This window comes from Lycium barbarum, chromosome 11 (assembly GCF_019175385.1).
Source record: "Lycium barbarum isolate Lr01 chromosome 11, ASM1917538v2, whole genome shotgun sequence".
NCBI classification, from domain to species: Eukaryota; Viridiplantae; Streptophyta; class Magnoliopsida; order Solanales; family Solanaceae; genus Lycium; species Lycium barbarum.
The window spans coordinates 37,161,392-37,180,093 of record NC_083347.1 but is presented as its reverse complement, the minus strand read 5'-3'; the positions used below and the strand labels follow the sequence as shown (position 1 = coordinate 37,180,093).

Below are 18,702 nucleotides of genomic sequence, written 5' to 3'. Positions count from 1 at the left end.
TAAACGAAGGACAAACCTTAAAACCACCAATTTAAAGGGCAAAAACTAGAGACCATCCCAAATGAAGGACAATCCGAGCAAATAAAAAAAAACTAAAACAATACTAATTATTAGCACTAGTATATATGCGCCCAAAGTCCCTATTTCATTGGCCCATATGCTTGACCGCAGCCCTCCTCTTGGCCATGAACAAGTGGTACATTCCCTGGCCTTCCGATTACCATATGCCTTTATGTCGTGCGCTTTTCATGTCATTAACCGTATCCCTTTTGCCTCCAATAGGAAGTGGAACTAATCCACAATTTTTTGTATTCGCTTCATAATAATATCTATCTCCTTTGATAAAAAGGTCCTAACTGAAGCATCTCTCAAAATTGTGAACTAGTAATAAGGCTATTTGACATTGTATTTCAGATACAGTTTTGGATGTCAGAAAGAAAGAAAAAAGATACTAGCAAAATCCCACCACTGTATATGATGATGGATTACACAATAAAAAAGACTAGCAAAAGCGCACCACTGTATATGATGATAAATAAGACAATCTAATGTGTATTACTCATTAGTTCAGCACTACACTAAAACTATCAAACTAAATAAACAAACAAAACAAAGAGTTAAAATTAAATCAAAACGATAAAAAGAAGAAAAATTGCGTAAATTGTGGAGAAATGGCCAAAGCAAACAACGGCCTGCTGTTCGATTCTTGTAGCCATTAGAGCCGAAAAAAGCTTACAGGAGATCAGCGACATTTGCTGGAAGCTCCTCAATTACCACGTTATAAAACCTCTGAATGTCAGACAACATTCTCTCATCATCCTTGGTCGTAAAGTTGATTGCAACACCCTTCCTACCAAACCGTCCACTACGTCCAATACGATGAAGATAATTCTCAGGTTGAGTGGGGAGGTCATAATTTATGACAAGGGAGACTTGTTGGACATCAATTCCTCTGGCTAAAAGATCGGTGGTGATGAGAACACGCGAGGAACCAGAACGGAATTCACGCATTATAATATCCCTAGTGTTCTGGTCCATGTCACCATGGGTGGCTGAGACTGTATGGTCTCTGCCTCGCATCTGGTCTGTTAACAAGTCAACTTTGCGACGTGTATTCACAAAAATCACACTCTGGGTGATGGCTAAGGTTTCATACAGATCGCAAAGGGTCTCAAGCTTCCATTCTTCCTTTTCCACATTCACATAAAACTGTTTGATACCTTCCAAGGTCAGTTCATCACGTTTCACAAGAATCCTCACAGGTTTGTTCATGAACTTCCTTGTGATCTCAAGAGCCTCAGGAGGCATTGTGGCAGAGAAAACACCAACCTGAATCTTAGGAGGCAAGAGCTGGAAGATATCATAGATCTGGAGACAAAAGTATAGATTTTAGAACCAGGGAAGAAATCATGTAAAGCTGTGTGGCTATAAATTTAGAGAGTATATGCCATGTTAGCGCAAGCAATGGATACAGACCCAGAATCCTAGCACACAATACGGGGATATCCATTGTATACAGAGCATTGGACAGCAGATTCACAAAGGAATCGGACATCAGTGCAAACCTACACATAATTTACAGCTTCGCACATGCCTGATCACACACTTCCTGGGAAACAGGACTATGGATTTAAAACTATGTTACAGCATACTTAATTGTGAAAGAAAAGAAATTAGCACAAAGAAAACAGAAAAACAAGTAGCATCCTTGCCTTCTAACACTAAAATTGGAGTCAGTTGAGTATGCTAAAGTGCACCATAATTGAGTCAGTCAAGTATGCTAAAGTGCACCATAAACCAGAAATCACTTTTGCTAAGAACTAAACCTTCCACACCCTTCCTCCCCGAGAACACAAGTGAACCACTCTGTAGGGACACATATTTCTCAGAATGAAGAAAAACTAACTTCCAAGCATTATCAGTACCACTACATTTATACAAATTACAAAACTAATGCTATTGCTCTCATTAACTGAAGGATGTTATGGATTTAGACTTCCATTTTCCTTTAATTAATTACAAGTTGATACTTTAGTATAAAAGATAGACATATCAATACAAAACGCATGTGCTTATGCATTCATCGAAACTATAGATTTATATACAAATATGGGGAGAAGGGGACTTTCCCATCTAAAATAGTCACCTGATCCTTGAAACCTCTGGAAAGCATTTCATCAGCCTCGTCTAATACAAACATCTTAATGTGATCAGGGCGGAGAGACTGTCTTCTCAACATGTCAAATACACGTCCAGGTGTTCCCACAACAACATGAACCCCACTTGAAAGGATTCGTTGATCCTCACGGACACTGGTACCTCCCACACAAGCATGAACCTTGACACCAAGATAGTCTCCAAGTGCTCGCATGACCTTTTCAATTTGTTGTGCAAGCTCACGAGTAGGTGCCAAGACCAAAGCTTGACAATCTAACAGTTCATAGTCCAGTTGTTGCAGAACTCCTGAACAAAAAGTAGCAGTCTTTCCGGTTCCAGACTGAGCCTGTTGAATCACATCAAGACCTTTGCAAAAAGGTACAATTCCTCTTTGCTGGATTGCTGAGGGTTTCTCAAAACCTACAAGGTTATATAGTTTAATATTAGATATAGTTTATATGATAGAAAATGACCTTAATAAAATGTGCACAAGTCAAGAACCAAATAAGAGAAGCGGGAAAGACTCTCAACTGACCATATGCATAAATGCCTCTCAGGAGGTTCTCCTTCAATCCCATAGCATCAAAACTATCACAAGCCTCGTCATATGAGGTAAAGAACTCTTGCCCCTCAGCATTTAGCCTGCATCCACAATCAAAGAAGGATATGATGCATGTTATAGCAAAAAAGTAGTATTTTCCACAAACGAGTAAAATAAACATTGTGACTCACAGGTATGCCTATGTGTGGATATAGAAACTCATGCAGAATTCCAAAAATTGAAAATGAGAACGCAAAAAAATATTGAGGCAGTAGTACTCACAACTCTGTCATTTTCGAATCAAATTTACGAGCATCAAATTGGGATCCATCAGGAGCTTCACCCGCCATGACTAGAAGGAATTCACAGCACATAAGGATAAAGAGAGAGTTAGCGTGAACTTACATATTGTCAAAACATCCATTCCATAATACCGAAAAAGTCCACAATCGAAAAAACCAAACCAAACTAATAAAAAACATGTAGGTCCATTCGAGTTGGAGACCATCAAAAGAATGACATAGCTCATTACTATCCCTGGTACCACTTTGGGTTAGAAAAAAAAAACAATCTCCTAGGGAACTAAATCATATTTTCTTGTAGTTTTAAACATACTAGTTCTTGATTTGGTTAAATGTGTCCAACCAGGAATAAAACTCAACATTAACAAGATTATTACCAGTCTCAAAAAACAAAACAAAACCCAACATTAGAAATACCAACAAAACATTAGAAAGAATATCTACCTTGTAAGGGCAAGTAAAATCGCCTTAAGCTTTTATTGGTTCAAGAAAAAATCTCATGCACAAAAATAAAAATAAACTCACACCATCTTAACTAGATTAGCTAGAATCCTAGAAGGAATAATCATCCAGCCCTTTTGTATTTAGACTTCTAACTTCCAACATGACAAGTTCAATGTACTTATCTATAAAGTTTAGCACTTGGACAATTTAACGTCAGCATAAAACAATGTTAAGTACAAATTTCTGCCCACCCCACCCATAAAAACACCTTTTTGACAGAAGCAACCTTCCATATTACAACTCAAGCAGGTAATTTACTACATACATTACATCAGTTCCACGTCTTTCCATAAGATTAACAAAACCAACCACATAAACAACGCCAATAATACACTTTTTTTGTTTTGAATAGCCCCATTTTTAACCTGGTTTAGTTTAATAATATGTCATGCTCTACAAACAACAAAGACTAAGAAATCTTTCACCCTACTTGACAAACCATCAACTTTCAAAACTAAATCACAACCCAAAAACAGACAATAACAGATACATATCCCTCAAACCACACAAGACAATAAAATAAAGCATTTAATAACTGCATTTATTATCTAGAGCTTCAAAAAAAAAAAAAAAGAGCAGCACTATGTTTCTTTTGTAAAAAGGTACCTGAAGAAAAGGTGAGATTGAAAGTAAAGAGAAGAGAAAGAGAAAGAGGAGTTGTTGTTAGTGTGAAAGTGAATAAAGAGAAGTTAGGGTTTGCCCAAACTCCTCGGATCTACGCCCCTCCACTTTGTGTGAGGGATAAAATAGTGTGAGTTAGGGTTTTCCAATGGGAGTTGTATAATGTTTTCTTGTTCTGACGATTACGCCCCTTATTACAATTGTCCTACAGCCTACACGTGGCACGCTGTGACTTCCTACAACTAAATATATGGGCCCTTTTCGAAGATTAAGGTTGTCACTTGTCCCAACTCCCGAACAAACAAATGTATGTAAAATAAAATGGGCATTTTACACAAATGACTACATTTTAGGTTTTTTTTTTTTTAAAGCATAGCTACACTTTTGTTAATTACATTTTGTAGTTATAATAACGTATATTTAAATTCGGTTGTATTCCAATTCGGCTGTATTTCGTTGTATTCAATTTGAATGTATTCATTCATAACAACTTTTACATTGTATTCAACTTATTCTATTTAAATTCGGTTGTATTCAAAACAACATAAATGTAAAAAAAATACAGGGATATTCTGTTGTATTCAAAATTCATTGCATTCACTTGTATACAAAAAAATCTCCTTTGAAATACAAGCGAAAAATACATAAAGAAACACTCTATTTTACACTAAAAAAAAATAACTAATACACTGAAATATACTCAGATTTGAGATACAAGAAAAAAATACACAGAGATGCAAGAAATAAAATACACTCAGATTTGAGATACGATGCCGAAAATTTTCCCATCGCCAGCAATGGCGCTGTCGTTCGGTAAGGATCCAACTAGAAACCAACAATGATAAATACTCAGATTTGAATAAATACACTCATCTCCAGCAACATTTCGATTGCAGATCTGATAAATACACTCGATCGAAGTCACCGGAGAAGATGAGACCCGCCGGAGTTTAAGGAGTTCGTCGGTGCATACCTATTCTCCATCATCCGATCAATTCGAACACACACAAAAAAATAAAAATAAAAAATAAGAAACGTCGAACCTGAAGAACAATTTAAACGAACCAATAAAATTGATAGATACAGATGTATGTGTAACTATCTATCTGTATTATATGACGATATAGAGAGATATGGAGATTAAATTTTTAGAGAGAGAGAGACTGATTTTCCTCTGTTCTCTACCGTTTGCTAGTGGCGTTTGGTCGGAGCTGCTATTCGTGGTGACTGCTTCAGTTTACCGGAGCTAGAAGCTCCTGGCGGGAGCAGTAAAGAAGATGAAGGTAGGTGCTGATTTTGATTTTTCATTCCCTGGTGGTTGCAAGAGAGGGAGAGAGTTTGGGGGGGGGGGGGGGGGGGGGGAGGGAAAAATTGATACAATGGAATAAGAACAGTTGGGTTTTGAATTAGTTACTTTGTGTAATTGAAATACACCTTTTAGCTATGAGATGTAATTAATATAAAATATAGCTACTAAATATAAATAAGACCTTATGCCAGTTCTCTAGACAGAGTTTCAGTCCCTTTGTGGGATTGATTTTAGCTCTTTGGGTTTCACGTGGGCCCAATCTTCCTCCTCTTTGGGTTTGAACTGGAACCATGAAATATAGGTCATTTGCATTTCTGCCCTTTTTGTCCTGGTCTTTAACTTTTATCCTTCAAAATCAAACTTCTGCCTAGAATGGCATAAGATACGTATCATAATATCTACAAGTTGTGCACCCGCCTTAAAATAAGTTAAATACTTATCCACACCGGGTGTTTACACCAAACTAATGCAATTTACCATGGTTAAGTGATTTAATGAAATGAATATATACATTAATTAAACATGATTAATTGATAATTGTACTAAATATTCAAACACATGTCATACACCCATTTGTTTGGTGTAAACACCCGATGTGGGTAAGTTTTTACCCTTAAAGAACTTATGCCCCACTAGGCATAAGTTCTATTTTGAAGTACAAAAATTAAAGGCCAGCCCATTTGAAGGGAAAAAATTAAAGACCAATCCATTTGAACGACAAACCGTGCAATTACCGGATGAAATATGTGTTGCACTTAGCCTATTCAACTCACAATTCTTGTATTGGTTCTTGGACTCTTCTTCCACAATAAGCATCTTTTTTATTCCCATTGAAGCCTAACAATCTTGGCTTGCAACTCCTTGGCTTGTGACCTTGACGACGGCCTTCATAGGACTTCTATAGCATCAACCTTGCCCATGGGAAGAAATGGGCAATTTGCAGGATTGTCCTTTGCTGGGGTTGGTCTTTAATTTTTACTCGTCAAAATGGTGGTTCTTAAATTTTGCCCTTCAGGTAGAAATTCTGTCTTGTGATTTTTTTTTTTTTTTTAGGTTCGAACCCACAACCTCGAAGTGTTAGGCGAGGGGTAAAACTTAAAGGCCACCAATTTGAAGGGCAAAAATTAAAGACCACCCCAAATAAAGGACAATCCGAGCAAAAAAAAAAAGAAAAGGGAAGAAATTGCACAGTTTACCATTCAAATGGGTGGTTTTAATTTTTGCTCTTGGCAATCGAGATGCGAATATATAAACTTATGTTACACAAAAAAGTTGTTTGTTACGAGAGATAGAGATTAAAAACCAGCACCAAGATAGGGGCATACGTGCCAATGACCCTTTCCATGGAGCTGTCATTCACACACACCATTTCGATGAATAGCCTCTTCTAATTTTAGTTAAATGCTCTTACGGTAATATATCAAGACATACATGGTCATCTGGCTTTCACCAATTTGGTCCAAAGTAGAGCTGCTTTAGGAAACTAGGAAGACATTATTTACCTTTTTCAAATCCACCCTTGATTTTCTTAAAGATCATAGAGATAAATGGTAGTTTAAGGAGATGTAGAGGGTAGTTTAGTCAAATAATTCTTATAATTTAATGTTATAAGTGATTTTCTTAATGTATGTGCCAAAACCTTAAAACAACATTGGACCAGTGAATTCAGACCCGTTTGGCCATAAGAATTATCACTTTTTTCAGGAAATTTTTTGCTTTTTTCAAAAATTAGTGTTTGGTCATGAAAATTAAGTTGTATTTGGAATTTGAAAAACAAGAAATACTTGTTTTTCAAGTTGTTCACTTTTTTCACAACCAAAACAAATACATTTCAATAAAAAAAAAAAATCAATTTCAAAAACTTGGGCCAAACACAACTCCAACTCCAAAATTCCCAAAAAAGTGTTTTTTTTTTTTTTTGGGTTTCTATGGCCAAATGCCTACTAAATTTTCCATTTTTGCTGGCAATAGTTACTTCACAGTGGTACTTCATCAGCTATTCATATGGACACCTTCAATAGAAAAAGCTCTAATATTTGAAACCCCTCCCCCCAGCAGCTGATGTTACAGGCTCCTGGGATTGGTCATTAAATGACAATTTGAAGTTAAACTCATACAGGTCGTTGCATGTACATGGCGACTTAGTTTTTTTCATACAAAAAGTTGGTTTTCCTTAACCATGGCATCTCACTGACAAGCTTTTTGGAGGCGATTTTTTCATGTCTTGACTGCATCTAACAATGTCACAAAGTTAAATAAGCTGCATTGGCAGTCCCTTCTGAACTCCTTTGCACTGGAATGTGCACAAATGACTTCCAAATTGTGATACAATATCCACTAATGCTCCGTAACCAGCTACTGCTGTGACCTGAAAGTAATGTACAAGTGGAACTGTGTTTGAGTTATGATTTCGATAACGATAATCAAACGTTGTACTATCCTTTCTGCCACGATGGCGACTCGACTTCAGTTTTGGTGTATATAGTATTTCTGGCTTTTTATACAAAAAAAGAGTAGAATTACAAATCTACCTAAAAAATGCCGATCACACTTGTGAAAGTATAAAGTGTTTGGTATCAGCAAACTAAAGAAAAGTAGTCTCTTACCCCTGAAGGATGTGCAGAAACGGAAAACAATGACTGAGGAGCGCATGGTATCTGTGAAATAATATCTCCATTCAGGTCAAAGCGACTAAGCAGAGGCTCCGCTCCAACAGCTAAAACCTGACAGGAAGACATAGCAAAAAGGGATTTAAAGAAAGGGTCATTGTATATTATATTTGAACAAACACAGGAAACATCAAAACTACTTGGAATTTGATATAAGTTAAAGAACTGACTTGATTATCATCAAATACTGCACCCTGGATAGCAGCACTTGTCGTGATACATGAAACACTTTCACAAGCTTGAAGATTCCAAACAGATAAAGACCGGCCACTTCCACACGCCTATGAAGTCAAAGCAGAGTGGCTACAATTAATATTCTTGATGCAGAGAAGTTACTTTTATGCATGAAAAATTGAAAAAATATTCATTTCTTTGATCTCAACCTCAAGGTTGTGAGGCAAACATAAACCAGGCAAAAGAAAATGAAAAAAGAAGAAGCATAACTTGAAACAAACCAGGAGATGATAAGATTGCATGGTCAGATGCAAAATATGCATCAACAAGAATTCAGAACATCTAACTATTGATCAGGATGAAGAAATTGCTTTATTTTGAAGAGAAACAATCTTTTTCTGGAAAAAAAGAACACGTAAGTGCTAGGGACTATATTAGGAGAACAACCTCACTTGGCAGTACTAGAGTTTCAAATGAAACTCAATCCACTTGTTAATCGCTAAGCATTTCACATATTTCATGCATTCATCTAGAGAAAACCATTATTATGTGGATTCCGACAATGCAAGACCTTCAACAGTGAAATAGGAAAACCCTTCATTGTCCTCCAATTATACTAATTGGAAACAAAAATATTTAGGTTTTCTGACAATGGGAATAACAAGTACTTTGCACATTTATGGAAGCACCGCTATCAAAGGCTTACAGTTGCAAATACCTCAGACGTCCAGTAGCAATCAAGCAAACACAGTACCTGGCTCAAGGGTCTACATCTAATGCATGGAGCTGCTCTCAGTAACCACCCCACCCCCACAACAAAAAAAAAAAAAAAAAAAAAACCCCACCCCAAAATTTTTAGTGTTAAAGAATCACACACCGAGTTTGAAGACTGCTATCTCAAACTGTTTCATCAGACATAACAAAGAGAAACAATACATCATGAATGAACAAAGTGTAAACTCTCCAAAATTAGGAGGTTCAATCTTACTGTCATCTTCAGAAAACCCAGTCTTCATTGACTTATAACTATACAGTATGTCATCCTAAACATTATTAACAATTGTAAGCTTCAGTAGTTAAACTGTGCAACAGAGGCAATTGCAGATGACAGCTCTAACCAAACAACAATTATAATAGTTAGTACAGTAGCAAACTTAGAAGAAAGTTAGTTTGGTAATGGCATCTGAATTCTTACCAGCCAACTCTCGCTTGCATCAAGTGCTATGCAACTGACATATGGAAACAACTCCTTCAACTTCTTACCCTTCTGGGGATCAATTATTTGAATACATTTACCACTTCTGCAATCTAAGGCAATTTCATAAATGACAGTCAATAGTCAACACATAAAGATAGATCAAAATTGAGAAAAACATGTGTTACTCCCAAGTAAGGGAGAGCAAAAAGCAATCAATAGAAGGCAAAATTGGCAATTTATCAGGGCTGGCCTTGTGCTCTAATTTTTTTTTGTTTTTTTACTACTGCTGCTATTATTTTTGATGAAGAAATATTGCTCCTATTATTAGAAAGAATATAAAGATATACCCCATATTCGTGCTGTCCCATCCTCTGAACCAGTTATAACCTGAAAATTGCCGAGGGAGAGGGGGAGAGAAAGAGAGAGAAGCAAAAAGTTATATCCACTAAGCAATAACATTGAGCCAAACACCAAGGAACAATTAAAGTTTCAAGCCACATTATTTTTTTTAAAACACAAGGGTGCTGTTTTAATAAACAAGTGCATAAAATGGAAAAGGGTAAGAGTAGACACACAGAAATAGTGTGTATGTATGAGAGAACCAAACAGAATTTTTACCTGATTGTGAGAATTTCGCGCAACAATGCAATGCAAGTAGTCTGAATGTCCTTTAAAAACCATCTTTATTTCATTCTTCTCCTGAGCACCATAATTTAAATCACATTGTTATAGCAGAAATCGTATTCAGAAGATTTCTTTTTTCTTTTATTGAAAAAAGAAATCCTTTTCAGAAGAAGCAATGAATAACATAGGACAAAAGAAAAGAAATAAGTGATTAAGAGTTATTATAATATGATAAACAACCATGCACCTCGCCCAAATACATACCACATCCCAGCAGTATGCACAAGAATCACCAGAAGCAGCAAAAATGGATCCGGTCTGCAATAGAACACAGAAAATGAAATAAGAATATTTAGACAAGACAACTTTGAGGTAGGATATTGGACTTGAGAGAAGCAAGAGAAGAATCCATGAGATATAAACGCTAAACGCATAAGTATAAACAAAGTTAGCTAGTCACATGCTTTGAACTAACAGCTCCAACTACGGCATCAACACCCCAAAGTCCACGCAACATGAATGCCTAGGTGCCTACTTGAATGCACAATACTATTATAAACTCAAATGCACAATAACATTTCCAAATGGAGGAGGTCAATGTTGTACAAAAGAAGACTGCCAACCCCCCCCCCCCCCCCCCCCCCACACACACACACAGCATCAAAGAATCAGATGAATAAGAGTATAGAACAAATTGCCCACTACTATGAAGTTTTATTACAGTTCATCCAAAATTTAGCACCTTTGGGAGCCGTTGGGACATGATTTGAAATCATGATGATTTGAAGTTGAAGTTTTGTTTGGACATGCAATTTGGATTTCTTACGTTGTATTTTTTATCATAGAAATAAAAACCGGACAAGTTGTGAAAACCATCAAAACTTTCCCAATTCTTATACAATCTTACCAAAGCGAATCATAGTTCATAACAAAATTAATACGCTACCAGAAGGCCTTTCTTAAAAATACAACATTCAGTGATCGAACTATAGTTCAATAAAAAGGAAAATTGACCATGAGTTGTATAAGTAAATGTAGTTGGTAAATATATCTACCAACTTCTTATTTTTATTTTTTTATTTTATAATTAATATATCTACCAACTTATGGATCTTTTTTTACAAAATATAAACTTATGGGTCAAGTTCTACATTTAAAATCGTGATTTTGAATCCCAAATCATACCTTCTTTGAGAATTTGGGACTTGAAATCATGATATGAAGTTGAAGTTGAAATTTTGTGCAAATTGCATAAATAAACGCTGATTTTAAATCAAAATATGAAATCATGATTTCATATCGCATAGCCAAACGCCTACTTAGTAAATTGCATGAATTGAAAACATGATAGCTTCCACCACGCTCCACTCTCTTGTTCGTAAAAAATGAAATGAAACAAAATATTGCCTCACTGCTACACAGCATATAGGTTTCAAACGAAAATCATAATCTAGTGAAGAACCCAAGACATTCCTTCACAACGAAGAGCATCTGTAGTGATACAGCTGGTTTTGCCTCTCAGATTTAAGAAGCATCTAACATTAGAAGATAATTAAATCACGATTCACATCTACCTCCTAGAAAAACCAGCTAATGCGTAACCAGAAATCAGACTTACCTATAATTCTATCCTCAATCCATAGTCTCAATCAAGAAGCCACTTGGCTGGTTTAGAAAGAGATAATAGGATAACATACCTGATTATTAACAGCCATGCAATTATTTTCAGGAATTGGCGAAAGCGCACCCCACGGACCTCTGAGATAAGAGGACATGGTTGGAACATAAATAAAGCAATGAGAGTGTGGAGTAAATGAAGATGTAATAATAGAACCATCATAAGCAGTAACTACTAACTTTCAGATACAGAAGGCAAAGATCAAAGACAACATATCATCTACAGACCAATCTAAAAAAGTTTTAAACTAAAAGCAATGAAAATCTTTAATTGCATAATTTATTTGTTCAGGCCCCCCACACACCCAAACCACCCGGTTCCAGGTAACTAATAAAAGCTACCAACAATAATGTCAAGGAATTTTCTTAATCAGTATGTATGAGAGGAAAATTTCAATAACCATCAATTGCTAAGGATGCAATATCAGCACCTAGAAATAATGCAAACTGCCTGAGAAGGTAGTAAAATTCCTTAATCTGAAATTATTTCATGTTCCTCGATAACTTACTTCTTTTGAGGATTTACCAAGTCAAGTACCGGCTTTGATACACCTCCTGAATAGGAACAAAGGAAAAGTAAGCAGAGAATCCAACTCTTTGCCAAATGCGATAACAAAATAATTTCAAGTTGCATCAACATCACAGTTAGAACCAGACACCCTATGGGCATCCAGCTGATGCTTTGACTTGGAGAAATTTTTCTGCCCCAAACAGAAAAAGTATGTTGATGTTCAAAAGGCAATTTGGTTTGTGGCTGCTAAACTAGTATCTAAGAGGGCAAACAACAAAATATAATGTGGGAACCAAGAAAGGGCCATCTTACAGAAATAGGCAACAGCATTTCAAGTCTAATATTTTGCCAGTTCATTAGGTGTGGCAGTAAGTGCATTTCCTCACTTCTCTGTCATCCAAGACTGCACTGGTAGATCTATAATGCAATAGGGCCACAATTATTAGAATCCAATGTACTATTATCTTTCTTTGCTTTTTCACTTATGTCTGACACAACTTTTGCAGGCCATCTTGCCCCTACCCTCGTGTTCCATCTCCTTGTCATTATTATTCAGTTTCTCTTTACCTAACAAGATCATACTGAATGAAGGATTGACAAACAAATAAAGGGGACAAGCATCTTACTTCTACGTTTTGCAATCAGAAGAGTTAGTTCCAATAAATTGAAGCACCACTTGGCTGGGACAAGTCGTGACATATAGTTTGCATGGCTGATTTGATTTACTCTTACGTTCAGCATAATTTGAGTGGGCTGCTACTTTTTCTCTGCCGAAATTTTTCTTCTAATTTTAACCTTTTTCAATCTGTTTTCTTTAAAACTAACTCTTATTGGTAAAAAGCATACTCGAGGCATTTTCCCCAGAAATACACCCCCTTAGACTTTCTCTTTTTGAAACATTTAAAAAATCAGATAATGCCATAACCTAGATCACTATACGGACACAAACTATATGCTTGCATATTATTTTGTACTCTTGTTAAGAAAATGGACTTGAACTAACTCAACCCCCCAAAAACTAGCTAAGTGGTGAGGATCCCTCAAAACCATATTAAGAGACTGATAGCATTCACGGTGGCATACCTCCATCAAAGGTTGACGAGCTTCAATGAAAAATCAAGAAGTTGTTTATCGTAGAAGAAGAGCCCAAGAATAATGACAAAGAATGTACTAAGTGCTACACATATTTCATGATCCAAGTCCAAACCCAAAAGGAGGAAAATTAGGCCCACATGGAACCCCAAAGGAGGCCCAATGAGCTTAAAATTCTGCCCCAAAGTGGGCTGCTTCTCACGCCCAAATAATGGGCTGAAAAGTGATTCCTTGGTCATCACATTCTGGCCGTGGGATTTGGTGCCAGGATTTGGCACTTCTTTCCTTACTTTGGTTAGGCAATTCTTGGAAAGGTTTTACTTATTGTCCTAGTTTAATCCTAGTTAGGTTTTATTATTTATTATTTCCATAAGAGTAGAATTCGAATCTCATTCTATTTGGGATAGGTTTCCCTTTATATAGGGTTGGATTTTGTTATTTTCATAAGACAAATATTATTATTATTATTGAGAGTTTCTCTATTTTACACCTTTGTGTGGCTACTTTGGATTTATCTAGCAACCTTATAAGAACGATTCTTTTTAAGAGGTAAGATTAATTCGTACTTGATATCTTTGGTTCTTATTCGTAAATTAAAGAAGGTAATTAGTCTTACACTAATTATTGTCTCTAATTTCTTCGAAATAGGGGTCTAGATCACCTTTTGATATAAGTTCTTGAATTGACTCTATTAGTATCTTAATTAGTCTTAATCCGCTAATTTTGAATACTAAGACCAATTAGGGTTCTTATCACTTAATCTTGAAATTTGGGGATTTTATTCTTGAATTTCGCCTATCTTTATATTCTTGTCTTTAATCTTCATATTTTCGCTTCCGCATTATAATCTTGTTTTGTTCAAGTAACCCGATTATTATCAGAGACTATAACCATCATTTCAACCCTATGTTGCTCGGACTCGGGTGCGGGTGTCGGATACGGGTATGGATCTAGAGGTCGGACTCGGCATGATCTAAATTTTAAGATTCGTGGGTACGGATCCGGGTACGGATACGGGTGCGGGGATTCGGCAAAAATAATTCAAAATTCTAATAATATAGCTACAAGAATATGCCTAGATTATGAGAGCTTTTTGTGGAAGCACCTACATGTAGTTTGTACCAGACATGTGATTCAATCTTCCATTCTACTAGGTGCTAGACTGCGTGCTCCGAGAAACTAGTTAAATTTTCTACATAATATTGAAGGTATGCCATCTCATGTCTTCAAATCTCTACCTTTTGCTATCTTGAGAAATCACAATCTCAAAATTTTTCTTTAATTTGGTCATGAATTTCGGTCAAAGTATCCGATCTCTATTGACCGGATCCGACACGAATTCCGTACCCAAACCCGTGTCGTGTCGTGTCGGACACGGGTACGGCGGCAAAAGTGAAGGGTCCGAGCAACATAGTTTCAACCAATATGGGACTCAAACACACCTCAACACGCTTGCACGCCCAAGGCTGGACATTTGGAGCATGATAACATAAGAGTGGCCTGGCATTGGGTAATTCAACATTAGAAAATTTATCTTGAGTCTAACTCAAGAGCAAAAAAACTCAAGACCAAAAACAATCTCATGACAAGATGTGTTGATATAATTAAGTAATTGATAGTTAAGCTTTTAGATATGGTAATTACCCAATTCAACATGATATTTGAGCAAGTAGAGGTCCCAGGTTAAGTTACCCCACCACCCTTCACCAAAAACTACTCAATCTGTGTTAGGTAGGTAGTCGTGGTGTCTTGAATCCTCAAGGTCATTTATTTTGTTATTCCTTATGATACTAGCGTAATTCTATGCAATCTATAGTTATTGATATTGTCTTCAACATTTTCGGTTATTAATGTTATACGCTAAACACCATATCCTACAGCTGTCATCCCCCCCACTAATTTTCAAAAGTTTGTCTTGGTATCTGAATCTGTATTTGGACAACCTCAATGTCCGTGTCCGTGTCTGTGACCCTGATATGCAAGCGCCCCATTCTTTCCCCTCCTGAACTTCCTTTCATAATGTGAGGACATTATAACAAGTTTGTCTGGCAAAGAAATCATTCAGCTGCATGAGTTTCAGTAAAGCAAAAGAGTTGGATGCTAGAAATGGAAGCAATGAAAATACTATTACTTGACCACAAAAAAAAAAAAAAAAAAGATGTGGAAGCAAAGCCAAGCAGAGGAACTCAACATTTTCAAATGTTAGAATCCGTCATTCAACAACAATATAACTACGCCTTAATCCCAAACTACTCAAGGATTCATTTACTGCACACACAAAAAAGATGGTACCTTGTGCCGATTCCTTAGACTCCAACATTTCTTTCCACTTCCATCCTCGAATCCGACCATCATCACCACAACTGCATGAAATTACCTATGTTAACAAAGAATTGGCACGTATGATAAAACAAGTAACACTTATTTTTTGATGAGATAAGCATTTTATTAACAAATGGGGAAGTCCCCGTATACAAGCCGTATACCAAAAGAAGAGAATCTACACCAAAATATGATTCTCAACAAAAGAGATCCAATCTTCTATACAAATAGGGACCTCATAAGTACACCAAAAGGAAACTAGAAATAAAACACTACTTTGCAACTTTACAAAAATCTTATGTGACAAGTACCACAAAGATAATTGCCTTTCTTGTTTACTTGATTAAAAAGAAATTAGTTCACCTAGTTTCACAGCCTAGTCAGTACCTACAGCTCTCTAAAACTGACTGTTTACAGTGTCGAACAGTTTACAACTTTTTCTGTACTTGCCCTCAGGGTTATCAAAGGTGAAAAGTGCAAAAAAGCTCTAAGGCCCATTGGGGCTTTAAGCGCAAAGCATAAATAAAGCTTAATAGTTATGTACCTTCATTTTGTATACTTGAGGTAACATTTGACAACACAGCTATATGAGCTCTAGCCAACTTAATAGTTATGTACCTTCATTTTGTATACTTAACATTTGCCCATAATTTTGATTCTAAACAAAAAATTTGCACTATTTCCCCATCTGTGCTAATTTGCCTACAGCTTTTACCAGTACTAAAAGAAGCAAATTTTGGAAAAAATACCTCAATAACAACGAATCTTCGTGGTTACCATAAAATGTAACATCATAAGAAGGTCCATCATGTCCTTGTACCATCCAACTAGGTTCAGCAACTGGCACCAATGAACTAAACCAAACGTCACCAAATAATATATTAATTCAAACTAAGTAGGCGCTTGGCCATAGAAACCAAATATTTTCACTTTATCTGGAAAGTTTTGAAGTTTGAGTTGAAGATGAAGTAGTGTTTGGTAACAGTTTTTGCAAAAAAATATTTGGTTGTTTGAATGTACTGAAAGTGAAAACAGAGTTTTAGGTGTTTTCCAGATTCCAAATATTCGAATTTTTTTGTTCACTTTATTTGAAAATCAGCGTTTGGCCATTAAAAAAATTGGGCAATTTTCAAAAATATACAATCCGCCAAAAAATATTTCGCCATGTAGCCATATTTTCAGTTTATACAACACTATACCTAGGGAAAGCATTATACATAATGTATCAACCTTATATAAAAGGTGTTTATACAAAAATATGGGCTAAACCGGGTAACAAACTCAAAATATGGGCTACGTGGCATAAATATTTTCTCCCAGTAGACGTAGAGCGTAATTTTCCCCAAAAAAAAAAAAAATTCAGAAAAAAGTGAATAAATTGTCATGGCCAAAGCATGGGCAAAACAGAAACTCACTTGGCAGCAGAGTTCAATTCCTATCAACAAAACAAATAATAGTAATTAGTTTGCTTCTTTGAGTTAATCAAGAAAAAAAGGGCGATGCGATATTTATTGAGCTTACGTGGCAAGAAGAGATAGGGTAAGAGGCGATGGAGCCGTCGCTAATGGCGGCGACGATGAGGTCCGGATAGGAATCATGGTTCGGGTTCGGGGCAAATGCAGTACGGAAAACAGTTCGGCATTGGGATTGTCTTTCCCGTATAACGGAATCTCTGTACATGTCTTCGTCCCAGTTACGGCAGTCCATGGCTGTTGTCCCCATTGCTACCTCAATATTTCGGGGTTTAGCAAATCGAGTTACAAAGGGTTGGGAGAATGCAGAATTCAAAATAAAAATAAAAAAAAGGGGAAAATAACACTATTATAACTCTATTTGGAGACAATATTTACCCGAAATGACCATTTTATACATTATTATACATTTTTATATAAAATTTATATATTATTTACAATAAATGTATAATGTTATATATGGTGTGTATAAACACGATTGCAAACAAAATATTGACTAGGCGAATGCAAATTAAAAAGGTGATCAGGAGGATGTAATATTTTATGCTGAATATTATTGAAATTATATCAAAAAAGGGAAAAATGGGTGGACTAGCCACTTTTTGGATCAGTATTTAAATTAGCCACGTGTGAAATGTAATTGGAAATGGTTAATTTTTAGTGCAAAAATAAAGTTTAGATAAAGTTACCTCTAGTTAATATATGAGAAAACTTCTGAAAATTTTAATGGAGTTTGAAATGTGATAATTTAAAACTTCATGAAATTAATATATAATGGTAGTTTGTAAAACTTTTATTTGATTTTGGCCAACTTCGAGATTAAATATATAAATGGAATTGAGGTGTTATTGGTGAAATGAAAGAAAATGACAAATAAACTTGAGATATCATTAGTGAAAAGAGGTACTATTATTGATGAAACTAAGTAAATTTAGTTGAGAGGGAAGCCAGAGAATATAAAACCTTGACATCAAACGTTGCTCCGATTATACTGGAACACGTTTCCGAATGGAAAAGAATGGGGCTTGCAGAGCTCAGTCAATTGTGGCAATGGTTGTCAGACCGTGAAAAGGAAATGAATGAGACTCAAGATTCATTTCTACTCTTATAATAATGAAAAGAATGAGATATTAGCTTTAAAGGCTACATTTAATGTTGGGGAATCTACACAAATGACTATACTTTGGGCGGTTTTCTTTAAGCATAGCTTCACTTTTGCTAATTACATTTCGTAGCTACAGTAATATGTATTCAAATTTGGTTGTATTCAATTCAGCTGTATTCAATTCGATTGTATTCGTTCGTAGCTAATTTTACATTGTATTCAACTTATTGTATTTGGATTCGATTGTATTCGAACAACATAAGTGCAAAAAAAAATAAAAAAATAGAGGGATATTCAGATGTATTTAAATTCACTGTATTCATTTGTATACAACTTTCGAAATATAGGCGAAAAATACATAAAGAAACACTGTATTTTACACTAAACAAAAATAACAAATACACTGAAATACACTCAGATCTGA

The 18,702-nt window shown here is 35.8% G+C and overlaps 1 protein-coding gene across 1 annotated transcript; it reads right to left on the bottom strand.

Annotated features, from left to right (window-relative positions):
- Window positions 1-500: 500 nt before the first annotated feature.
- On the bottom strand, window positions 501-17,492 carry LOC132619740 (uncharacterized). Its single transcript, XM_060334554.1, has 18 exons — window positions 17,223-17,492; window positions 17,117-17,136; window positions 16,451-16,555; window positions 15,672-15,742; window positions 12,286-12,331; window positions 11,797-11,857; window positions 10,364-10,417; window positions 10,094-10,174; window positions 9,823-9,862; window positions 9,473-9,585; window positions 8,274-8,384; window positions 8,041-8,157; window positions 7,689-7,802; window positions 4,111-4,219; window positions 2,981-3,050; window positions 2,693-2,799; window positions 2,147-2,577; window positions 501-1,368 (listed from the first exon to the last, which is right to left on the bottom strand). The coding sequence occupies exons 1-18, from the start codon at window positions 17,421-17,423 to the stop codon at window positions 733-735; spliced, it is 2,487 nt and encodes an 828-aa protein (XP_060190537.1). The 5' UTR covers window positions 17,424-17,492; the 3' UTR covers window positions 501-732.
- Between the last annotated feature and the right edge of the window lie 1,210 nt (window positions 17,493-18,702).